Source organism: Schistocerca cancellata, chromosome 4 (genome assembly GCF_023864275.1).
Source record: "Schistocerca cancellata isolate TAMUIC-IGC-003103 chromosome 4, iqSchCanc2.1, whole genome shotgun sequence".
Classification (NCBI taxonomy): domain Eukaryota; kingdom Metazoa; phylum Arthropoda; class Insecta; order Orthoptera; family Acrididae; genus Schistocerca; species Schistocerca cancellata.
Genome location: NC_064629.1, coordinates 499,081,048 through 499,107,863, shown reverse-complemented (window position 1 = coordinate 499,107,863; position 26,816 = coordinate 499,081,048). Strand labels below are relative to the sequence as shown.

General features: G+C 42.1%; 1 protein-coding gene across 1 annotated transcript in view; it reads left to right on the top strand.

The window, feature by feature from the left end:
* Window positions 1–26,816, top strand: part of LOC126184287 (serine proteinase stubble) — a gene marked incomplete at its 5' end in the record, with an annotated part of 278,456 nt that overhangs the window by 73,118 nt on the left and 178,522 nt on the right. Inside the window, one exon of the mRNA XM_049926664.1 lies at window positions 17,130–17,227. Within this exon, the coding sequence (XP_049782621.1) occupies window positions 17,130–17,227 (98 nt within the window). The remainder of the gene's footprint in view (window positions 1–17,129; window positions 17,228–26,816) is intronic.

The window sequence follows — 26,816 nt, the reverse complement described above, 5'->3', positions numbered from 1 at the left end:
GAATCCTGCCTCGGCCATGGATGTGTGTGATGTCCTTAGGTTGGTTAGGTTTAAGTAGTTCTAAGTTCTAGGGGACTGATGACCTCAGAAGTTGAGTCCCATAGTGCTCAGAGCCATTTGAACCATTTTTGAACTTCCGCTTCTTGCGAGTAAGATTACAAGTCTATACATATATGCTTGTGAACTTAAAAACTTTTGACTCGAAAAAGACAAGATATTAAATTACTTGAAACTCAAACAGAAATAAAAAGGAACACGTGTGCACCCAAACACCACTGAGATTTCTAATAAAATTTTCTCGAGCATGAAACCACATCAAGTGACGATTTGGTAGATAACTTTGGTAATTTTCTAATTCGATTCCCGGATGACTTAGCTGTAAGCAGGCAAGATACAACCTGAACAAAAGTAGATATTTGGATGACAGATGCTAGACTAAAGTGCACTCGAAAACACTACAGTTCAGTCATAAAGCATGTCACTAACAAAGCTTTTGCTCGACTGAACCTTAAATATTCATCACCAAGTGAGTTTAGCGGAAGAGAGAAAAAGAAAGAGAATCATATAAAATCTGAATGATACGTCATGATTTTGTTCAGTCAGCGTAAGATTGACATATGTATGCTCCCTATCATTAACTGAATACTTCGTCGATATTTGACAGCACTTGATAATAATTACAAAATAAAAAGTTGCTAAATGTTCTGCCGCATTTGTTTTTTGTTTTTTATTTTTGATGTTTCTCTGTTTACTAATAAAATAGTTTTCCGTTTTGATAGGACATCCTCAAAGGAAACTATTGTAGCTGATATATATTTGGCAATTTAGAGATCATGGTAGCTAGAAATTTGAAGCTAGTCTTTACATCAAAACGCGGCACGATGCACGCAGAACGCTACCAAAGGTATCACACGAGAAAGTACATTCCAAAACGCGATATCAAACATAGTTCTTCATTATCTAACCTAGACCCTGATAAGAAAGTTAGGCTTACTCGATCTTAAACGGAAATATAGTGACGGTTGATCTCCACATACACAGTCGAAGAATATAATATGAATGGGGAACAATGTCACTGATACACGATGTAACCTCCATCACACAACGTAACATGACTGAGGAAATGCAGATGTTGAAACGTCTGAGTCATCGTCACCTTACATTAGAGCTCAACTAAGCAGGGGATTCGGGGTGGTAACCAACGCAAAGTTTGGGGCAGAAATTAACGCAACCTGACAGAAAAAGTAACAGGAAGAAGAGTCCTATCTAGTTATCTTACAATATACGCTTATGCACTAGACTTATGGGTACAGATATTGCCGTGCAGGAACAGCACATCTCCCTATCGTTGTTGCAACACTAAGAGTATGTTCTGTACATCGTTCTGGAGTCCAGTGCTTTATGTACAGATACGAGAGGTACGTGGTCATTGTAAACGAGGTTTCCCAGGCTATGATGAGAACAATTGGTCAACCATCTCGATGCCACGTACACTTTGATATTTGCAGCTCTCTTGATCGACTTCACACTCGATAACTACCAAATTTAACGCTAGGGAAGAATCTGTTCTTGTCGCTAAACACAACGACGAATTATTCATCCCTCCAGTTGCATCTTTTTATATACTATACGAGACTGTGGAAAGCAACTTGACAAATGACAAGCCAAACTTCCGAAAAACGATTTTTGATGGTTCTGGCTAATACTGTGATTGCCACATTGGTCCTAGATTTTTATTCGGCCACCATGCTGCGACAGAAATGCCTGTGCGTTGTCCGGAAACACAAGTAGGTGTATATTCCACTAAACATCTTTATCAACATTAAGAGCGGTATAATTAATTCAGACTTGTGCCGTTCTTCCAAAGAATCTTACTGACTTCGCAGGATTGTAATACGACCTTGCTGAAATTCAGTAATCGCATGAATTGTACTTACCGATGCTGTTGTCTCTTGTCTATAGTATCTAACTTCAGTGGAAAAGATATTAGACTCCCTCTTAAAATACATCACTTGTCTTTGAAGTGCTATAGATGGTGTAGTTGTAGAACAAGTATCCCGTCGTCATGTGAGTCTGATGTAAGTCATGACGGTGAAGTAATGTGTACGGTGCCTGTATATGCCAGTCGGCTTTAGGAAATCAACGCAGTAACATAGGTCGACATAGAGAAGTCACAAAATGGCAGACAAGTGGTTGGACGTGCATATGAGTGCATCGTCAACGACGTTGTCCAATTTGAAAGTGTAGCAACGTGGCCTGTCAAACGTGTCTGCAAGGAGCCCTGTACAACTCTCAGCCACTCAACACAGCGTAAGGTCATAAAAAGAGTTTAACCGTTAGAACCAGAGATGAGGGTCACCTCTTGTCAGTGATACCCGATTTCAAACCCGAAAGGAACTGCTAGTGTCTTTGAATGCAGATTCATCTCTACCAGTTCTGAAGAGAAACTTGCGAAGGAAACTGAATTTAATAGATATATGTAGTCCAGGTTTCTCGCAACACGTCAGTTGTCATAGCGGCACATAAAGCTGAATGTCTTCAACGGGGCAAGCAGGACATAAAACTGGACCGTAGCTGAATTGAGGCATATAGTTTGGTCCGACGAGTCGCGAATTTGCTTTTCTTTTCTTTTCTTTTTTTTTTTTTCAAATGAAAGGTGTCGACAGCACCGACTGACCAGTCTGCAATGTGTAGTGGGTGTAGTTCAAAACAGAGTTCATTCTGTGATGCTTTGGGATCGTTTTTCGTACCATGACCTGGACCCACTCAATTAAGTTACCACGAACAAGAACCAGGATATTTATTCAACATTCTCGGTGACCAAGTGTTGCCATTTCTTCTACATATTCTTGAGGGGTTTGCTGTGGACACTCCCGTATTCCAAGACGACAATAGCCCTATTCGCAGGCTTGCACTCATACGTTCCTGGGGTGAGTGGCTGCAGTCGTATATGATACAACTGCACAAACTTGTGGATTCTCTTCCTCGCTGGATTGACACAATTGTCAAGGCTAGAGGCAGTTTTACATGATATTCAAGCAATGTGTCCTGGAAATGACTAATGTTTTTGATCCGATGAGTCATTAACTCTGTACCAAGCTCGGAACAAAAGACCAATGGTTCAGTAATACAAATACAGTTGTTGCAGTTGTCATTTCTTTCACTTACTCCGTCTACAGCTCTCTGCTTAGTTATATCTTTTACTGTCCTCTATCAGTGTCGAATTTGAAAAGTTGTGTTTGTGCGTCATGACTTTACATACACTGATCAGGTAGAACATTATGACTATCGACCTACTTCCGATATAAACTCGCCCAGACGATAACAGCGTCACCTAGCGAGGAATATCCGCTAGTAAGACACACCCAATGTATCTATAGTATCGGTGAGCGTGCTGTCCCTGTGTAGAAAGGGGAAAGCACGCGATATGTCTGAGTTTCACCGAGGAGAGACTGTGATGGTCCGGAGGCTCAGCACGAGCATTTTGGAAACTGCACAACTTGTTGTGTGTTCGAGGAGTGCTTTAGTGTCTTTAACACGTGGCGAAACCAGGGTGAAACCACGTCCAGACGTCGTGGGGTTGGGCGGCCTCACCTCATTACAGGTATCGGACGTTGTAGGCTGGGTAGACTGGTAAACCAGGACAGGCGACGAACTGTAGCACATCAGACATTAATGCTGGGCAGAGTACAAGTGTGTCTGAACACTTAACACTCCTAACGATGGGCCTCCGTAGTCGACGACCCATGCATGTGCCAATGTTAACACAACGACATCGGCAACTACAAATGAAATGGGCACCTGACCATCGACACTGGACACTACGGCAGTGGCAGAGCAATGTGTGGTCTGATGAATCCCGTTACCTCCCTCATCATGCGGTTGGGAGGGCGCGAATCCGTCATCTTCCAGGGGAACAGCTCTTTGACACCTGTGCGGCGTGACGGAGACAAGCTGGCGGCAGTTCCATTTTGAGCAAGACAATGCGCCATGTCACAGGGCCAGGAGTGTGATGGAATGGTTCGAGGAACACAGTGGCGAGTTCCAATTGATGTGCTGGCCCCCCGACTCGCCAGATCTGAACCCGATCGAACAGAATTGGGAAGTTATTGAACGTGGCGTCGGTGTTCATCGCCTCTCCATTGAATTTACGGAAAATAGGTAACTTGTACGTGCATATGTGGCGCCAACTCCCTCCAGTGACCAACCAAGGCCCTATTGCTTCCATGCCATGACGCGTCGCCGCTCTTATCCGAGCCAAATGTGGACATACCGGCTATTAGGCAGGTGGTCATAATGTTCTTGCTGATCAGTCAGTATACAATCATTTTCAAGAAGGCGACTATTTAATAAATCGTCGACAAGTTCTTGAAGGACGGATGGCCGTTTTTCATTGTACACAAGTGGATTTGAATGCATTAATTACTATAAACATTGCAAAATTAGCATAAATACTAAAATTAAATCGTCATTTTAGTATTGAGATTGTCCAGAAAAGATATACGAGGTATGTTCAAAAAGTACCGGGAATTTTGTAATTCCGCGGATTCTGTCAATCTGATTTGCGCGATTTTTCGTTATTGTGTTGATGAACATGACTGAAACGTACCTGTACACAGGCAGCCATATTTGATCGTCAGTTGTCAGGAAAACTGTTGGCATTGAATCTTACTATAAAAGTGGAATTAAATATAACAAAGTTTTATAATTGTTGTATATTGCCTTTGGTGAGTCAGATATGAGAAAAGAAGAGTTTACGTGTGATATAAGCGTTACTAGGTGTGCCGTGAAGAAGTTGAAGATGACGAACGTTCTCAACGCCCAAGCTCACCAACAACCAATTAAACCGTGGATAAAGTGAAAGAAATTATTGGGAACGATCGCGGGGTCCCGGGTTCGATTCCCGGCGGGGTCAGGGATTTTCACCTGCCTCGAGATGACTGGGTGTTTGTGTTGTCCTCATCATTTCATCATCATCCAGGAAAGTGGCGCAATTGGACTGAGCAAAGATTGGGTAATTGTACGGGCGCTGATAACCACGCTGTTGAGCGCCCCACAAACCAAACATCATCATCATCATCGGGAACGATCGCCGAATTACAGTCAGAGAAGTTTCTCATGATGCTGGCATATCAGCTGGCTCATTCCATGAAATCTTTTCGGATGGTTTGACTATGATACGTGTGACAGCAAAATCAGTGCCAAAGGTATTGAATTTTGATCAAAAACAGCGCCGAATGGAAGTTTCCCATGAGTCGCTAAATGAAAGCAGCAGCGATGCAGAACTACCGAAACATTTCACACAGGTGACGAAACGTGGCTGTACAGGTATGACGTCGAAAATAAGAATCAGTCATCCCAATGAAGGTATTTTGGATCGCCAAGATCGAAAAAAGCTTGGCAAGTACGATCAAATGTGAAAGTTCAAAATCATTGTTTTTTTCGATTTTAACGACATAGTGCCAAACTGTCAAATGATTAATAAGGAGTACTACCTATACGTTCAACACCGTTTGCGGGAAGCAGTCCGAAAAAAACTCCCGGATTTGTGGCGAAACAATTCATGGCTTTTGCATCAAAATAATTCACCAGCTGCAGTCTGGAACCGCAAGACCGCTACGGTCGCAGGTTCGAATCCTGCCTCGGGCATGGATGTTTGTGATGTCCTTAGGTTAGTTAGGTTTAACTAGTTCTAAGTTCTAGGGGACTAATGACCTCAGAAGTTGAGTCCCATAGTGCTCAGAGCCATTTTTTGAATTCACCAGCTCACACTTCAAAGTTTGTTCGTGAATTTGTGGCGAAATAGAGGAATGTAATGATGCCCTAGCCTCCATATTCTCCAGATATAGCCCCGTGTGACTTTCTTCTGTTTCCAGAAATGAGCTTAGATGAGATTAAAAGTGCATCTCTGGAAGAGCTAAGTGCTATCCCAAAGATAGTATTCCAGAAGTGCTTCGGGGATTGGAAGAAGCGCTGAAATAAGTGTATGATACCTAAAGTCGACTGCTTTGAAAGAGATAACATTACTGTGGAAGAATAAATAAATTATTTCCAAAGAAATGAAAATTCCTGATGTATTTTGAACACACCTCCTTTATTTGACCACGATGATTTCCGTAAGTCAGTGATGTATCGGATAAGGTGCAGAAACTGACACTTATGGTAAATAAGGCCCACATTTAATCTTATGTACACTTAAATTCACGAGTAGTCTTAAGGTGAAACCTTACGAGCTATTCGTGTCCATACCGACGAAGCGAGGTGGCGCAGTGGTTAAGACACTGGGCTCGCATTCGATTGGATAGGTGCTGTGTTTCACGTCTGCCATCCAGATTTAGGTTTCCCGTGGTTTTCATCAATAAAAATGGGAATATTCTTTTGCATACGATAAGGCCGAAGGCCCCATCCTTCTACAATCCGAGTTTGAGTTCCACCTCTAACGACGCCAGTTGACGATGGAACGCTAAATGATAGCCTTCATTCTTTCTTCATTGAGTCCACCTTTTTGGCTGTTATTCAGTATTTCATATTAACGAATCAATTTTTAAAAATCAGAGCAAAAAATTGTAAAAATAGAATCGACATATCTGTGGCACTATTGCGCTACCGTCATAATCGGAGTCTCGCCTGGCTGAGTGCCCTGGCTTCCATAGTTGGCATACAAAAGATTACATCTCTATACCAGCTGTCGTTTTATGTAGGATCGGCATGGCAGCTATTAGTACATTTTAATGCAAATCTATTCTTTGTTGTAATGGTCAGCAGTGGAAGTAGTAACCTAGTTCGTCATCCACAGTAATTCTACCTTGATACTCATTCACACTGCCATGCAAGTTCACCACAATAACAACACATACAATGAGCTAATGAGTACTAGAGTCCGTGCAATCGCCTTTTACCATCTTCATTATTTTCTCGGAAATGAGAATGTAGCGTGACACAGGCATTTCGCCATCAGCCACATTTAAACACGCAGTACGAAATTTTGCTGACTGGGTACTACTGACAAACACTGGTAAAACTACAAAGCTCCACGAACTTTTTCTGAATTTCCGGTAAGTCTTCCTAGTTCTAATACACGTTTAAAAAAGTTTTAGTTGATACGCACCTAGTGAAAGAGAACTTTGAGGATAGCTTGCTGCACTCCTACTCTCTGATATCTATGTTGCCGTATAAGGGCTGCCACACGAGACACAGAAAAAAACATCGAAAAAATATCACATATGACACTACTGTGCGCTTATACCTGACAAAGGTACACATACAGGCTAGATCTTCATATTTCTGCTAGAAGCACAACAGAAAATGAACAATATACATGATTAGTTGTCGACTTATATGTGTTTCGTTTCTATGAATAAACTAGCATACCGTATCATACTAAAATCATAATTTATTCTGGCGCGCGGGGCAGCCATGCGGTCTCGGGGCCCTACCACGGTTCACGCGGCTCACCCCGTGGGAGGTTCGAGTCCTCCCTCGGGCATGGGTGTGTGTGTTGTCCTTAGCGTAAGTTAGTTTAAGTTAGATTAAAAATGTGTGAGCCGAGAAACCGATGACCGCAGCAGTTTGGTCCCATAGGAACTTACCTCAAATTTCCAACTTTATTCACTTTTTATGACTAACGAAATTACTTCCAAAATTAGTGAAAGTACGTAACGAATCTGCCGTCTCATTGTCAACAGTTGAGAAGTCGGCTACTGAATTCAAACGTAGCAGAACTTCGGGGACTCTAATAATAAATTCCATGTACTGTATTTTAATTAGCATATTTACTATGGCAATGTACATTTCTCTGTCATAGAGTCATCATTCTAATGACTGCGTAGGGAGTTAAAAAGAATGGGGTACAATGGTCAAACAGCCTAAAATTTTTTTGCTCAATGCTAACCGAAGTTTGAGATTTTGGAAACAGCGACGCCACTGGGTAGGAAAATAGTAATTTGGAGTGATGAATCACGCTATGCACTGTGGAAATCCGATGGAAGGGTTTGGGTTTGCCGAAGGCCTAAAGAACGTTACCTACCGTCACATGTGCTGCCAAAAGTGAAATACGGAGGAGTTGATGTTATGGTATGGGGATGCTTTCTTGGTTAGGATGTCGTCTGCTTATTCCGCTTAAGGAAACGCTAGATGCGGAGGGTACGAACCGATTTTACAGTACTGCGTACTACGTACACTAGAGAAAAATTTCGAACACGATGACTGATTGTAGCAGCATCACAATGCACCCTGACATCGACCATCATCTATGAGGCAATGGATTTTGGACAGTAACATTCCTGACATTGACTAGCCTGCTGAGGGTCCCGAGCTAAACCCAATGGAACACTTTTAGCATGCGTTGGAACGTCGGCCTTGCTCCAGACCCTAGCGTCCAACATTACTTCTTTCTGTGGTTTATGGCAATTGAGGAATAATGAGCCGCCGTTACTCCACAGACATTTAGATACCTCATTGAGCGCGTCCCCAGCAGAGTTCAAGCCGTCAAGAGGGCGAAGGGTGGACACACCCCACATTAGTGTCCACAAATCTGTCCGGATACTTTTGATCAATAGTGTATATAGTAATTTCTTCTTTTCTGCCTCGAATGCAACAATGAATAATTTGACAAATTCATCATTTGTGAAGCTATTTCAAACTGACTAAGAAATGTACATTCTCTCTTCGACTGTGCTACAACTGTTGTCGACTGATGATTGCAATTCGCACTTGTGCGACAGGATGCTGAATTCTCAACTTCCTTCTTCCACACCTGTAAACGTGACTACGACGATGACCCTCCGTTTCGTGGTGTTCCAACGTGTAATTCGGTACCTTCGTTAAGAGGATGCGTTATTGCTGGTTTCCTTTCAACAAAACAATACTGAAAGGAATAAATCGCTATTCACAAGACTGCTGTGTATAGGTAATTAATTCTGCTCTAAACCGCGAACAATCGTCAAATATGAAAGGCGTAGAAAAAAGTATTATGCATTTCAGGAAAATTTACACTATACGTTGAAAATTCTGCGATATATGGAAACCTATTCGCAACTATAGTAGTATCATGTAGCCTTTGGTACACTAGGTAGGGTTTTCTTCTCGCAGAATGTGCCGAAGAAAAGTTTGCACCGAAATTCCATCAACTGTTAACGCCATGTAACGAAATGAATAATAGCGGTCTTATAATCAAACGATTATGGATACGGAAAGAAAACGTTGTCACAATCATACACAACTGGAAAAACATTATACATTCCTTTACATAATGCGTACTGATACGTCGAAAATCTTTTGATTAGGCCCACAATAGCAATCATGATACTCCGTTGTTTTTTTGTTTTGGTACAAATGGCTCCGAGCACTAAGGGACTTAACATCTGAGGTCATCAGTCCCCCAGAACTTAGAACTACTTAGACCTAACTAACCTAAGGACATCACATACATTCATGCCCGAGGCAGTATTCGAACCTGCGACCGTAGCGGTCGCGCGGTTCCAGACTGAAGCGCCTAGAACCGCTCGGCCACACCAGCCAGCCTTTTGTTTTGAATCAATCTTTCGAATGGATTTTGGTTACTTTATTGTAATTAGTCAAGAAAGCTACTGTCTATGTTCATTGAGCAAGGTAGCAATTTTATAGCGTATTCAGTTCAATAATCACACTTTAATAAGTGTGATACGATATTTTATTGGATAGTCAAAGATCAGAATTCGTAGTTCTTGGATATATTTGTCTGGTTTTGCATCGAAATTGTAAGTCTCATAATTCTGAACAAAGTATGAGAAACACGTGTCACTTACTCTTTTTTTCATACATGGACGTCAGATAAATAATTCATTGAGAGTGTAGATCTTGATCTTCAACATGGGAATAAACATACACACTAACACAATGTTACTGGGAACTTTGTGAGTACGTTAGTCGTCCTGATCACAATCATACGGGACAACTAGTCATCAGACACTTATTCACGATTCTAAATTAAACATGTGACGTATTGTTTTTACAGTTTCAATATATTACATGGAACAGTTCGTAATTCTATGAGTGCAAAATAGCGTTATAGTAAAACTGTCATACGATTTCACATGGTAGTTTCATCCTCTTATTACATAGTATTGGAATGTTGTTTTTTGGTGACTGTTGTTTAATTGGTGACTGATCTGTACTTACCGATTTTTGTGGCGAGCTCCTTTGACGTTTTTATGATGGGTTTTTTCTTGTGGCAGCTGCATGTCTAAATGGCAAAACTTTCACTGCCACTGGCTGAAATCCGTATAATCCTTGGACGATTTGCCACTCCGCTATCTCGTCGTCACAAAAGTTGTCAGGTTGGGTCTTTACTTCTGTTGGGTACTTTGATGTCCCACCTGCCAGCAGGGCGCCAACACATTCGTCAGCAAGAAAATATTTTCACACTCTGCTGTGGAAAGAAAGAAAGAAATTCAACTTGGAACCAAGTAATCGAAAATGGTTCAAATGGCTCTGAGCACTATGGGACTTAACATCTATGGTCATCAGTCCCCTAGAACTTAGAACTACTTAAACCTAACTAACCTAAGGACAGCACACAACACTCAGTCATCACGAGGCAGAGAAAATCCCTGACCCCGGCGGGAATCGAACCCGAGCGCGGGAAGCCAGAACGCTACCGCACGACCACGAGCTGCGGACCAAGTAATCGGCAATTTCGAGATTATAAATAAAAGTTTTCTGCTCTTATGACTGGATCCTCAATGATATTGCCCATGTGGAAAATGACTGCGAGTTTATTTTCTGGAAACAGAATTGTAACAGTGCAGCGAACACGGTAAATGTTTTTTATTCCACGCTCTGTTTAGACACTACGCCAGAACTGGAAACCTCACAAACGATGGAAGTTACGACAGAAAATTTACGATATCCACTAAATATATTTCTCATAATATGTTGAAAACCGTGAAGTAACCCTTAGAATTTAGTACCCCTATTATGCAGCCTTGTTTTCCAAATTTTATTGTTAAAAGTTAATAGTTTGTACCATTTCAGCGAAAGAACTTCTACGTCTTTAACAGGAAGTCCTACCTACAAAAGAAGTTTACTTATCTTCTCACGAAAATTTTCAAAAATAGTTACCGTGTACTTAATTTTTATACCAGAGGTGCTTCCTAAGTCACTTTCACCGTAATGAGCTGTAGTAGAATATTTAGCGCGAGTTAAACCGATAGTATTTTGGTTCATGTCACTGAATACGACACATTAGAGGACTCACCACGTTTGCATAGCATTTCCTTAAAAAGGTTCAGTTCATTTCACAAGCTGTAAGCTTGTCAGTTCATAAACTAGTATTTTTTGGTATATGCACTATTTGCAAGAGGTATTAATAATAGCTAAACGAGACGAGCTGTTAAATCTACAATTAAAAATACACAACTAATAGCAGTTTACATTTTACATATATATTACACGTCTATGAACTAGCAGTTACACAACTGACATTATTTAGCTGCAGTGGGTTCATTTCAGGGAACATTCATGCCAGTCGTATAATGGACACATTTTGACGGTGTCCTTCCAACAGTACTCGATTTAAGCAGTCAGACTTCCTTGTTTAGACACTCATTGGCTTGCTCAGAGCTGTAAGCAACGCTTGGCCAGGTAAGGCTTTGTGTGACTATCACCGCTCGCTCGGCAGACTCCAAACAGACCTCCACCCTCCTAACCGTGAGGGATGCCACTGCCTCCCACTTTCTATTTCGTGATTCTTTTTAACCTGTACGGTCACTTCTACTATTAGTTATTTTAAAAAAAATTACTAAGTTTGTGCCTACATTGCTTCACAATGTACGCGGTCCAGTCACATTAATGTGACCATAATGTGCCTACCGCCAATGTTCGACGTCAACGTCCAGTAACAGCTCACAGACGGCAGGTGGCAGTATTAGCAGTGGAGCGTATATAAAGCGTATTCGGGGGACGCGGAAAACAGTGCAGTCGATGTCGTAATGCTGAAACGGAGCGATGTTGGCGTGCATGGCAAAACAGCGCTATCCGAAACCGGCACCGAGACAGCTGTTGTGCACCAAGGGACATAGATGCCAGAGATGAAAGTCGGCTGCGCGGATGTATACAAGGGAATAGATGTGTAACTGTCCAGCAACTGACCGACCAGATGAAAAAAGCGGCTACTAACAGTATCTCTTCACAGCAAACGCCTGGTTCAGGCACCCATGCTGACTGCCGTTCATCGGCAACGAAGACTGGAATTTACTGAAACTTTTAGCTTCGTGCAAGTAAGTATAAACCAGGAAATATCGTTATCAGAGTTGTTGAACTACCGGAGGCTACCGAATACTACCATAAGTAAGAGTCTACTGTGGTAGATTTCCCAGTAGCTTTGGTCAGTTGAGGTAGTGTCTATATTACATGTACATTGGGTGTGTTGCACACCTATCGAGCGTTACCTCATAACGATCACTTTCTTTACGTATGTGATCAGTGTCTTACTTGAGTCTCCTGAAGGCCGGACACGTTGAACCGTCTAGAAACTGAGTGAGGCTATATAAAGGACCAGGTAACCTACGGAACATTTTTGTTCTACGTAGTTTTCCTCCTGTCTGTTACTTAAGAATAAACAGTACTTGCAGCAAAACTGAAAGTTTCAGTGTTTAATTCAGATTTTATTCGAAAATTGTTCATTTGTAACTTGAGATTCATCATTTAGCGCTAGAGTACGCAATTTCCTCAACAAAAAGGTAAAACAAAGAAACTGCAAAACACAAATATATCAAATATCGCTTAAATACTTCGTCGAAATTATATAAAACATGTTTCTGTTATTGCCCGCATCTCGTGGTCGTGCGGTAGCGTTCTCGCTTCCCACGCCCGGGTTCCCGGGTTCGATTCCCGGCGGGGTCGGGGATTTTCTCTGCCTCGTGATGGCTGGGTGTTGTGTGCTGTCCTTAGGTTAGTTAGGTTTAAGTAGTTCTAAGTTCTAGGGGACTGATGACCATCGATGTTGAGTCCCATAGTGCTCAGAGCCATTTGAACCATGTTTCTGTTATTCATTAACGACTTCCGCATTTATCATTAATAACAGGAAATTCTTAATTTGATCATGATAAAGAACGTTCTACTGAGTAGAAAATAACAACAATGATTATATATTTTTTATGTTTGTGCATGTAAACTGTACTTGCATCAAAAGTAGTTGCTATAGTTACATAAAAGCGCAGAAGTTGCGCGATTAGTTAATTGTTATTACTTATAAAATGCAACTTATATTCTGTGAGGATATAAAATACTCACTGAACTAACACTGAATTATGTGCGGTTCTAATTATATGAAGAAAAAAACAACTGAAGAAACAGAGACGTCGTCGGCTGTCATTTTCTCTCTACTCATTCATTTATGTTTCTTTCCCTATCAATTCTACCAGTACTACCCGTAATCCTACCATTTACTACGTCATTTATGTAGTGTACCAAAACTACTATACCAATCATTAGTGATTGATTGGTGGAAAGCGAGAATTTCCAGAAAATTTGCATGTGTTAGTGAGTAAACTACGTGAAAGTACTGCGCTTTTCACTTTAACCTGAAATCGTGGTGTACCAGCATAGCACTAGTCTAGTCAAAAAGCCAGGCTTTGCTATTCAGCTATTAGAGCGGCTTCTGCGGTGCCCAGTTTATGTGTGCCTAAGCCTTGATAATGCAGTTTGTGCCAGTGGTGGCTGTCATTTTCGTGAGACTCTTAATGCCAACAACGTGGCTGTGTCGATATCCACGCCTCTCACTAGTATCCTGAGGCCACTGCAGGCGTCAGGCAACCTCATTTACGCTGTATTTTGATTTCTCACCTTCTATCCAGATACACATTTCTTTTAAATTTCTTTCTGTTTCAATTACTCTTTAAACTTCACACAGCTTTTATAACGATTAATAAGCGCATTAATCAAACGTCTATATCAAGACTACAGTTATTCTCAACAAGATTTATCACATATTGCTGTTCATAACATTTATGGATCTGATAGAAGTGTTTCACGCTACAGCTCTAAGGTCACTTTGATTTGTAGTGTCTCTAAGCAAGGCACTGCTCAGCTCTGCAGGAGGGTGATATTTCAGCAATCCATATTTCATAAAATCTTCCGTAACTCGTGCGGCTCAACCCCAGTAAAACACATTTTCTTGTAAATAACCACCACAAGCTGCTAAAACATTTTATCTTTAATATTCTGCTACTAGTTTCGACCCTGAGGTCATTCTGTTTTAAAATTATACACCGTCCGTCCAGAAAGTTCTGAGATTGATTTTATTCCTAGCGTATATGCGCGTCAGCGCAGTAACTACGGTGGCAGCTTCAATTAACAACTGTAAACAACAGATATGCATTCGATTAGCCAGTTGTGAGCAGGCAGTAATAAGTAGTGGACGTGCGGCTGTAATGTGTCAACGTGTTGTGTCACAATTCGATATGGAGCAACATTTCTAAATCCGGTGTTTGAGACATTCTCTAGAATGTTTTACAGAACTCAAAAGTGTGAGCAAAGTTTTTTCCCGCGCACCTTGAAAAAATACGACGACGCGTAGACGCATGTCGCGACTTGATTGAAATGAGAAAGGCGGACAATTCTTTTCTGAAAATAATCACTTGTGAAGAGGCTTGGTGGTATTAGTACGAACCTACCATGAAACTACACAGTGTAGAAATTAACATGAAAGGTCCACGCTTTGACGACATGACCGACATTCTAGACAGTGTGAAGAGCGAGTTGAGTAACATCACAAAGTACTTTTCTGACAGTGTCACTTGGCTGTGCGAACGTTCTGTGAGTTGTACTCAAATGGTGGAGCGGGATGGGGGGGGGGGGGGGGGAGAATCTGTGAGAACACCTGAAGCATTTAAACCAGCATCTTAACGTTTCTGTATTTTCTATTAACCATATCTCAAAACTTTATGGACTAATGGCAGAGATATGTGTTCACCATGACAAATTTTAAATTTTCTGCCAGATTATGACTTAAGGTTAATCCCTTCCATTCCAACGGCGAGTAGTGGTCGACATTGCGAATTTTGTTTTCCACTCCCATGTCGAGCCTGATTCGATACGACTTTTAGTAACCCTCACATGATCTATTCTAGAATCTGACTGTACAAGGCATCAGTGCTGCTTGGTATTGCCATCTAGGGAAGCCTGCGTTAACTCGATGTCGAATTGTAGCAGTGCTGAGAGAAAGGTTACAACCATTATGTTTAAGTTCGTAGGTGGGAAATGGCTCTTTCTCCTTTATGAGGAGGAGTTTGTCGATCTAGAGGAACATCTAAGTGACAACGAGAGTGACGATCATTTTGATGACAATGATTTTGATGATGACAGTGATTCATTTGTCAACAATTCGAGTGAAATGACGACGGAAACAATCCACCCAAAAGAGTTTCAAAAGTATCACAGAATTAAAAGTATTGTATTGTAATGGTTACTTAAATCTATTTGAATGAAAGCGCACTTTTTGATTTAGTGTATTAGGTTGGTACGTAAGTTCACAGCGTTTTTGTTTTGCATGTTGGTATTCCGGTTGCTATGGGTTTATTTATCGATTGTCATTTTTTTATTTGTAGTACACTGTTGCTATTTGAGTTAACATATTGTCATTTTGTCACCTGTAGATACGAGTGGAGCTGTGGACGCTAGAAAATGGAGTGCCAAGTAGAGAAATCGGAACGTTTCAAACATATTTTTCTGTTGAATTCAATAGAGGAGTGACAGCAGAGGAGACAGCGAGAAACACTTGCGGCATGTATGGGGATAATGCCGTTGGACAGAGCACGTTGAGAAATCGGTTTTCTCTTTTTAAGGAGTATGTTTTTGACATTAGTGACCTCCACATTCAAGAAGACCTTCGACGTTTGACGAAAATCGCTTAAAAATATTAATCCACAATCACTGACGTCAGTGTACTCGATAACTGGTAGATGTGATGAAATGTGATTATTCCACCATTGTGCGACATTTGCATCCAATGGGAAAGGTTCAAAAATCGGGTGTATGGGTACCACATGCTCCCAGCCAAAGTCGCAAAAATCAGCGGGTGGCCATATGTGCATCTCTGCTTGCTCATTATCGATTGGCTCGTGAACAACACCAACCATTCCTATCCTGTATCGTTAATAGTTACGAGAAATGGTGTCGTTATGCTAACGTAAGGAAAAGAAAGGAATGACTGAGACCAAACAAAGCAGCAACTCCCCATACAAAGACCTGCGCGCATCCACATAAGATAATGTTATGCATCTGATGGAACAGCGAAGGTGCGGTGTACTACGAATTGCTCCCCCGAGGAGCAACCATCACGGTTGACGTATATTGTCAACAAAAGCAACGACCAGAGGACTGCGTGAAGCGATGCTATTCCACGGTAACACCCGCTCACATCCTGCTAGACTAACCAAAAACACTATCAGGAGGTGGATTGGGAGGTCGTTCCGCACATACCTTATTCACCTGACCTTGCTCCTTAAAATTTTCGCCTTTTCCACTCTCTCTCTAAGAACCTTCAATGAACTTCCTTTCCGGATGAAAATGCGCTCCAAACATGGCTCGGCGAATTCTTCGTCTCAGAACCTTGTGATTTCTACAGCTGCGAAATCAAAAATTTACGCTAGCGTTGGCTGATTGTTGTACATAGTGAAGAAGTGTATATTATTGATGACTAAAGTATCTGTAATTTGTATCTGTTGTGTTTATTAAACTCAGGGAAAAGTGCTACGAACTTACGCATCAACCCAGTATACCCCAATTGCTGATCAGTGGCCCCATTGTTTTCACAAAGAGCTCGCATAATTTTTTGTGGCGCTCGCCGCAGCGATTTAAATAAGAGCGCACGGAGACGCCCTGTGTCATCATTACGAACTGCAAAGTGTTAAAAATAGTTGCAGAAAAACAAATATAAACTCTTAACAGCTTCTGGGGGATATTTACAACAAATAATCTATATTTCATTCTTATAGCATTTTCCAAAGCAACGCGCGATTCAGAAACAATAAATGATGCTACTACAGGGTCGTTGACGCTACTAACTACGGCAGCCACTGTACACCGTGGCCATACTGGCGAGACTGTATGCAGGCGAGTTTAGGTGAAGGGCGCGGCTTATGTTGCAGGGTGCGGGCTGTCCTCTGGCAAGCTGGGCCAGCTGGTGGGCGCGCAGCGGAGGATCGTCGGCGGTGACGAAGCGGGCTTCGGCAGCTTTCCCTGGCAGGTGAGTGCCCCCACAGAAGCCTCTCATCACAAATAACAGTTATTTCCAAAAACGGCATCTGGTACAGGCATAATTTCATCAGTGCTCTTCTAACTGCTTCACCTATTTTCTTTCTCATCCAGTGACGCTAATTTCATATCATAAAACTGGGCCTCTTTTTTACTAAGGTATTAATCTGTGACAACAGCGCGCTCTAGCTTTTTATTATTAAATACTGTAACTTGGGACATCCTTCAACATATGCCGCGTGGTTATAATTAAAGTACAACTGCTCACAGAGATCCAGTCTGGGCTGTACGTATCGTATGGCAGCGGAACTTTATAGATATACTAATGCGTTAATGCGGAACCGATTTACGCTGAAACAAAAATAGTACCAGTTTTTTCCACCAGGTGCAAATATGACGCTGACTGCAAAAAAGGTGTGTGGAAATGTTCCCATATTTAATGGATTAGGCACAGGATGTGGGCAGCAAAGGTCAAACAAGTGAGAAAGGCATAATGTAGACTTTATTATTAACCGCCGCTTACAAAATTTGTTCAATGTAAGCACCGGATATCTCGGCGTGGTTCCGTACAGCTCCAGATTTGACCCGATGGCCAAAATTGGAACTAATTTTTTTCCACCTTAAATCGGTTCCTCATTAACGCATTAGCATATCTGCCAAGTTTCGCTTCCACACGATAATTATAGCCCATACTGGACCTCCGTGGGTAACTGCTCTTTAATTGTAACCACCAGGTAGGTTCGTTGCATTGTGATCTTTCACAGTGCTGTCCATGGAGATGGAAGCCACAAGTACGATCATTACACTTGAACTGGTCACAAAACCATTTTGTTTGCAGGTGGAAAGTCGTGTTTATAGATTTTTTGGAAGCTTTCTGCAAATAGTCAATAACTCTGAAGAGCTGACTGACTTAAGACAAATCGATAAATGTAAGTTACATGAGCAGACCATTCTGCATACCAGTTAAATTTTACAAAAAAAATTTCTCCAATTGGAGGGCGAAAAAATGATGTTTCCGTAGATTATACGGGTAACAGAAGGAAATATGACAGTTGAAATAGTGGAAAACAAGTCAAATTAATAAAATTCGGAACTTTCGCGGATGGTTTAGTAACAAAGACAATTTTATTTCGCTTTATAACTTCGTTTCTCAGAATATTGGATTAAATGTGTCATGGCTTTTTTTCTCATACCATTCAGCTTGTAAGCAAATATCTGAAAGTTTTAACTAATTAACTTGCTTAGAGAATGTTGTGTCAAACGTAAGTGGTGTGACCTGTTTTATTTCTGATACGGTTGCACTGAACAGACGTTGAAATAAGTATGTGTAAGAGTTTGGTTTTATTTCTGTGCTTAATTGAGGTTAGTGTTGTTTTTTCATTCTTATTTTGTTTCAGTGAAGAAAGACCTCTCATTATTTGGATTTTAAGAAAATTTGAAAAATGAATCTTACCAAATTGACAAACTGTGTGACAAATTTTGTTCTCTGTATGGATAAAACAAAACTCATAAAACTGGGCAAGTTTATAACAATGTTATAACTGTATATCATAAAGGAACACTAGGTCAGCCGGCCGGAGGGGCCGAGCGGTTCTAGGCGCTACAGTCTGGAACTGCGCGACCGCTACGGTCGCAGGTTCGAATCCTGCCTCGGGCATGGATGTGTGTGCTGTCCTTAGGTTAGTTTAAGTAGTTCTAAGTTTTAGGGGACTGATGACCTCCGCAGTTAAGTCCCATACTGCTCAGAGACATTTGAGCCAACACTAGGTCAGGCCCGTCTTTATTTATAGGGGTCACTCACAGTCAGACTGGAAACCGCTACTGTGTTGTCAGGATGCAGACCGAGGACCTTTGTGACGTCGTTAGATGTAATAAGACAGTATTCAAGATTATTCCATTTACAACTCAGAATGCTAGTAGTTGCCGTGCCTCTTGCAACGGCTAGTGGCTACGTAATCTGGAGAGAAATCCGCTGAATCCAACAGTGGACTCTGTGCTGCCAAGGATGCTGCATCAGCTGAGAGTTGAAGTCGATGACACCATAGTGCGGTGGTTTGCCGCCCAATGGTGAGTTAGGCGCGCCACGTCGGTAGCCTTGCTTGGAGATGGCGGTGACTGCGACGTGTGTGTTTGATTCACACAAAGTAGTGAAGCCCTCCCATTGCCTGAGTTGTCCCATTAGATGCACCGAAATGTCGGATGCCAAGATGTGCTGAATGCTGAACCTGACCTGCCGCTGCGGTAGACCTTCAGGCTCGTGCAACGCTGGAGTTTCAGGGCAACTTCTGCCCTGGATCGGAGCCGTGTTGGTAGACCTCTGACTGCCCATTAGTGCTGGTTGCTGGGCTGACTTCAGTATTGGATGATGGAGCTTATTATCCCCGGCTGTGGATCGCTGATCTTCTCGTAAGGCAGCAAGTGTAAAGCTAACACCAGAACAATCTCACACACAAGATGTTACTATACCATAACCACAGAAGCGAGTGGGAACGATATCAACGCCATCGATCCTACTGATTTAATGCTCTAGTCTAGTGGGGGGGGGGGGAGTATTTATGTTGTCGAGGAGGGGCTCAGCTCTATGACATCATTCGTAATAACCGAGTCGATTCTGCTATTCTCTAGTCGTCAGCAGTCTTCACTTCGGCTACATTTGCTTAACGTATTTGTTACAGTATCTGTACCGCTTAGTCAAACCCCTGCTAGGTGATGTTTCGTCTTACCTAGTGACTCTTACATAAAGTTCCGAAGGCAGTTCGGTCTGCACTCTTCTAACGATTTTCTGCTGAGCTCGCTCGCAGTCTCGCTCAAGAATGTCTAGGTTGCTGTCTTTCTGATAGAGAAACGGTGTTGAAATATTTACGCTTCCCGGATGGCGGCAGTTATACTTGCGTTTGATTGACACCAGCTGTGAAAATTTTACTCTCCCGTTTCTTTACAAATTTGGCACGTAACAAGTTTAACTCGATTTTCTCTGTCGTAGAGTTCATGTCAGAATGTTGTCTTGAGCTGGAGGGTAACTTCGTCGCAATTACCACGCCATATTCCGAATAACTCATTGCACATAAAAATTTTATTGTTATGAAAATTGATGGATAAAGGTTATAAAATTCCATAAATGTGGAAATCGAGTGTCTCAGTACATGTTTTATTAGACTGCGTAATGAAAAATGTTAAAAGTGTCACAAAATTGCCCCGTTATACCGTACACCTAGACAACACTCGCCCTGACTCATTCAAAAAGGCTCCGAATTCGTGCTCTGGATTGGAAGCTTCTCACAACTACCATGACACGGACACGCTCCGAAAAGTCTTTCAGAACCTTGCAAGCTACCTCCATGGTCGGTCATGTAGCTGCCCTACCACTCTATTCGTTGATGGAGTGACGCCATCGTAGAGTTTATCTGTTGTAAACATCGCACAAGGAGCTGCAGGTTGGATAAAGTACTTCCTTGCGCTGTACCTCGAGCTGGTGACCGTCTGGTGTGGGCGACATATGTATAACTCAGTTTGTTACTCTTTTACCCTTGCATATATTGCGCAAATTGGCTAATAATAAGATTCGTTTATATGTGATTGTTTAATTGGTACTTACGATGCACTCGTCTTGAATAATAAAAATCTATGCCAGTAATTGCTATTTATTTGCCGCAACAAAATCTACTGTTGTCTTGAACTGTAGATCTTTTATAAAGCTCTCCTTCCTTTACCTGCGACTAACGTCGCACCAGTTACATAAATACATAAATCATCCGTAAATGGCGTAACTCCGAAGTCTCTTTTCCAGCGGCACACAAAATCAAAGTTTTATCACAAGTTTATCGTAAGTGACTCATAATACATCCCAGATAAATCCGATTACTGACTGACTTCTTAGTGCGCTACGTTTTAGTATTACATTTTCGACAGCCAGCGTTCCATCTTCAGCTGTTTCCAGCTCGACAACACGCCAGCACTCGTTGTATAAAACTTCCACCTTTAAGGTCACTAAAAAGAGATCCCTCGTTCCATATCTGTCGTCACTGACTATTTTGTTTTTACTTACTACTAAAGTATTTTATTCTAATGTTCGGACTGCAAGCGGATTCCATGTCTCATCAGTAGGTGGTGGTGGTGGTAAGTTCCTGTGGGACCAAAATGCTGATGTCATCGGTACCTAGGCTTACACACTACCTTATCTGACTTAAACTAACTTACGCTAAGGACAACACACACATTCATACCCGAGGGAGGACTCAAACCTCCGACGCAGGGAGCCGCGCGAACCGTAGCAAGAACCCTAGACCACGCGGCTATCCCGCGCCTCGTGGCTCAGCAGTAGGTCCAGCAATTGTTCCCACGAAGACGACCGGTACTTAATTCCGTATTCTCCACTACATGACCATCTCTTGCAACAGATAATTCCTGTTTATGACTGGCTGAGTGACCCGCCGCTTAAATGCAGCCCTGATTGAAATATGTACCACTCACATTTTATATCCTGCGTCCACATTTAATATTACTGGGAAAAAAGCTAAATTTCCAGTGCATTGGAAGCAATATCGGAGAGCTTATCTTTTCAAATTGGTATACAGATCTAGTCACTCGAAAACATCCTCCAACGTCTTAATCAAAAAAGTAGATGTGTGCAAAGTGACAACGAGAATCCACAAAAATAGACCAGTATGACCAAAGCTTAAACTAGTACCAAGATGGTATTTTGACATAAACGTCATTGCTCTCAAAACGGTTAAATCTAAGGGCATACCTCTCTGTAGTCCCCCCTTTTCAACAGCACGCTTTCGCGCATTGTTGAACGCATAGCCAGTATCTCAATCAAAAGTGTTAACGAATGTTCTAATTTCCACGACCTCCCTGACGACAGAATACCTGTAGTTTGAAATGCGGGCTTGACTCCACGTCTGCTCAAACAAGACCTTATTCGTATGCATGGGAGTGCGTTCTTTGCTCACTGAGAAACAATTCTAATCATTTATTCCACCTATTACTACCACATTCACATGGTATATTATAAATACCAGAGAATCTGAAGCCATGGTTACCATTTAAAGGACTCAACAAAACTTATTACTTTAAGTTGTCTAAAAACGGGTTTAGTCCTTTAAGATTCATCCTATTTCACTGGAAGGAATATTGTGTGTTAATCGTCTTCTGTTGATTATTTTTATTCATACAAAACTGTTCTCAGGCACATGAGATCCTGTTATCACTCACTGGAGGTCGTAGACTCAATCGACTAAAAGAATACGAGATGAAATGCACGCGATATTCCTTCCGTTCCAGGTAGTAAGATGAACTAGAGGTACTTATACTGAAACAGATGACAAATTCTCACAGAAATATGACATTTCAACTTTCCACATTCGTATATGTGCTTTCCCCCAGCATCGTCAGCATTCAGTTGGTTATCCCGATGCAAAAACCCGTCGCTTCTATAAGAATGACCTGAAATTTCTATCAGTATAATATTTACAGTCAATTTATAGAAAACGAAAATTACTACGATGGCGTGCTGAAAAGTAATGCCTTCGAATTTTAAGTGAAAACTCTTTTAAAGCTTTTGAAATAAAGCAAACGTTATTACCGTTCTGCAGTCTTCAGGCCTACTTATTTATTTTCCGACATAGTCACCCTGACGACGAACACGTCTCCCATCCAGAGAACAGTTTGTTGATATCATCATTGTAGAATGTTTGACTTTGTTGTCGGAGCCACAACCCCACCTCTACTTGCACCGCTTCATCGCTATCAAAGTGAAGTCCTCGAAGAAGTGCCTTAAATTTTGGAAACAGATGAGAATCAGGTGGGACCAAGTCTGGTCTGTGTGGAGGATGATGGAAGACCGTGAGCCCAAGGCGTCGGATAGTTGCAGATGTCGCAGTGCGCGTGTGTGGTCTGGCATTGTCATGCTAAAGGAGAGGCTGCTCCATGTGTGGACGAACGCTTCGAATAGAAACTCGATTACAGCACACTGTTCCTCATGCACTAACATACAATACTGGCCATTAAAATTGCTACACCACGAAGATGACGTGCAACAGACGCGAAATTTAACCGTCAGGAAGAAGATGCTGTGATATGCAAATGATTAACTTTTCAGAGCATTCACACAAGGTTGGCGCCGGTGCCGACACCTACAACGTGCTGACATGAGGAACGTTTCCAACCAATTTCTCATACACAAACAGCAGCTGGCCGGCGTTGCCTGGTGAAACGATGTTGCGATGCCTCGTGTAAGGAGGAGAAATTCGTACCATCACGTTGCCGACTTTGATAAAGGTCGGATTGTAGCCTATCGCGATGGCGGTTTATCGTATCGCGACGTTTCTGCTCGCGTTGGTCGAGATCCAATGACTGTTAGCAGAATATGGAATCTGTGGCTTCAGTAGGGTAATACGGAACGCCGTTCTGAATCCCAACGGCCTCGTATCACTAGCAGTCGAGATGACAGGCATCTTATCCGCATGGCTGTAACGGAACGTGCAGCCACGTCTCGATCCCTGAGTCAACAGACGGGACGTTTGCAAGACAACAACCATCTGCACGAAGAGTTCGACGACGTTTGCAGCAGCATGGACTATCAGCTCGGAGACCATGGGTGCGGTTACCCTTGAGGCTGTATCACAGACAGGAGCGCCTGCGATGGTGTACTCAACGACGAACCAGGGTGCACGAATGGCAAAACGTCATTTTCTCGGATGAATCCAGATTCTGTTTACAGCATCATGATGGAAGCATCCGTGTTTGGCGATATCGCGGTGAACGCACATTGGAAGCGTGTATTCGCCATCGCCATACTGGCGTGTCACCCGGCGTGATTGTATGGGGTGCCATTGGTTACACGTCTCGGTCACCTCTTGTTCACATTGACGGCACTTTGAACAGTGTACGTTACATTTCAGATGTGTTACGACCCGTGGCTCTACCCTCAAGTCGATACCTTCGAAATTCTACATGTCAGCACTATAATGCACGACCGCATGTTGCAGGTCCTGTACGGGCCTTTCTGGATACAGCAAATGTTCGACTGCTGCCCTGGCCAGCACATTCTCCAGATCTCTCACCAATTGAAAACGTCTGGTCCATGGTGACCGAGCAACTGGCTCGTCACAATACGCCAGTCACTACTCTTGATGACCTGTGGTATCGTGTTGAAGCTGCATGGGCAGCTGTACCTGTACACGCTGTCCAAGCTCTGTTTGGCTCAATGCCCAGGCGTATCAATGCTGTTATTACGGCCAGAGGTGGTTGTTCTGGATACTGATTTCTCAGGATCTATGCACCCAGACTGCGTGAAAATGTAATCACATGTCAGTTCTAGTATAATACAGGGTGTTACAAAAAGGTACGGCCAAACTTTCAGGAAACATTCCTCACAAATAAAATATGTTATGTGGGCATGTGTCCGGAAACGCTTACTTTCCATGTTAGAGCTCATTTTATTACTTCTCTTCAAATCACATTAATCATGGAATGGAAACACACAGCAACAGAACGTACCAGCGTGACTTCAAACACTTTGTTACAGGAAATGCTCAAAATGTTCTCCGTTAGCAAGGATACATGCACCCACCCTCCATCGCATGGAATCCCTGATGCGCTGATGCAGCCCTGGAGAATGGCGTATTGTATCACAGCCGTCCACAATACGAACACAAAGAGTCTCTACATTTGGTACCGGGGTTGCGTAGACAAGAGCTTTCAAATGCCCCCATAAATGAAAGTTAAGAGGGTTGAGGTCAGGAGACCGTGGAGGCCATGGAATTGGTCCGCCTCTACCAATCCATCGGTCACCGAATCTGTTGTTGAGAAGCGTACGAACACTTCGACTGAAATGTGCAGGAGCTCCATCGTGCATGAACCACATGTTGTGTCGTAGTTGTAAAGGCACATATTATAGCAGCACAGGTAGAGTATCCTGTATGAAATCATGATAACGTGCTCCATTGAGCGTAGGTGGACGAAACTAAAATGAGCTCTAACATGGAAATTAAGCGTTTCCGGACACATGTCCACATAACATCTTTTATTTATTTGTGTGTGAGGAATGTTTCCTGAAAGTTTGGCCGTACCTTTTTGTAACACCCTGTATATTTGTCCAATGAATACTCGTTCATCATCTGCATTTCTTCTTGGTGTAGCAATTTTAATGGCCAGTAGTGTAGTTACTTCAAACACCGCCATGTTACACGCTACAATTCGCAGCCCTCTAGCGTCAGAGGGCTCAAATATGTAGACATGAAGAGTAAAGATGTGGAATATTAACAACGTTTGTTTTATTTAAAATGTTTTAAGAGCTGTCACATAAAAATTCGTAGGCGTTACCTTTCAGCACTCTCTCGTAAATGGTCGGTTTGCAATATGTACCGCTTTAATAGTATCCTATACGTGTATTCAAAGAATGTACTGCAGCGCCCTATATCATGTCTTGCTTTTGGAACTGGAAAATCAAAGAGAGAGAGAGAGAAAGAGAGAGGGACACACACACACACACACACACACACACACACACACACACAAGGAGAGAGAGAGTTTGCTGAAATGATGCATGCGATTTGGCATATTTAGCTAAAAATTCTACGTTTTCCACGTTTAAAGATAGAGACATAGACATCCCTTGTAAATCTCATATGAAAGACATAATATTGTTCCAGTCATCCCAAATAAAAGTTATCACGTTGTCAAGTTTGTTAACAGAACAGCGCCCTCGAAATCCAACATTTGCACCCAGCTCTAATTAAATCTAATTAAATATGCACTATGTAAACTGCGTAAAACTTAAAAACATAAGCAGTGACGAGTAGCTTTGGCAAGTCGCATGCAGATTCTGTGTCAGTCAATGACGTTAGAATGAACAACTTGGTGAAGACGCTCACTGGAAGGCGATGAGGCTACCAAAAAATTTCATAGTTAGTTCTGTAGAACGAGTGTCGCGGAACAATGAAAAAGTCTTGTAACAGCAAATGTAGCTGCTATCGTAAGACATTCATCACTTCATCTCTGTTAAACACAAATAATAAGTCAATCAGTTTAAATATATCCAAATTACACATTTTAAGGCAAGCGCTGAGATTTAATAATTGACGAGGAACTACGTAGGCCTATGGAGGAACTGTGGCCCTTCCGACGATTGTCAAATTTTTCTCTTCCTAGCTGTCCACTTCGCACCTGCTGGGCTGCTCCTGGTAATTAATTTACGTATCATTGACGTCGGCTTCTATTAAAATGATACCACATCAAATGATACCACAACGCTACCTGAGCGGTAAGTCTCTTCTGGAGACAAACATCATGAACAAATCTTGCGAATTTGCATATCGGAAACAAATTATATCCCGATATAGATGGAGTGAAAAATCATCCCCACAAATTAAATTTTTCGTGAGTGATCTAATAGGACTTTAATGAAATGTCGTGGCTACAGCGAGGCAGGCGCATTTACACGTTTACTGACTTGAAGTGACTGGTCTCGTATCTTAAGAGGGAGGACTCGAATCTGTATACACTAAGATGCCAAAGAAACTGGTACCCTGGCTAATATCGTGCAGGGCTCCTACGAGAACGCAGAAGTGCCGTAACAC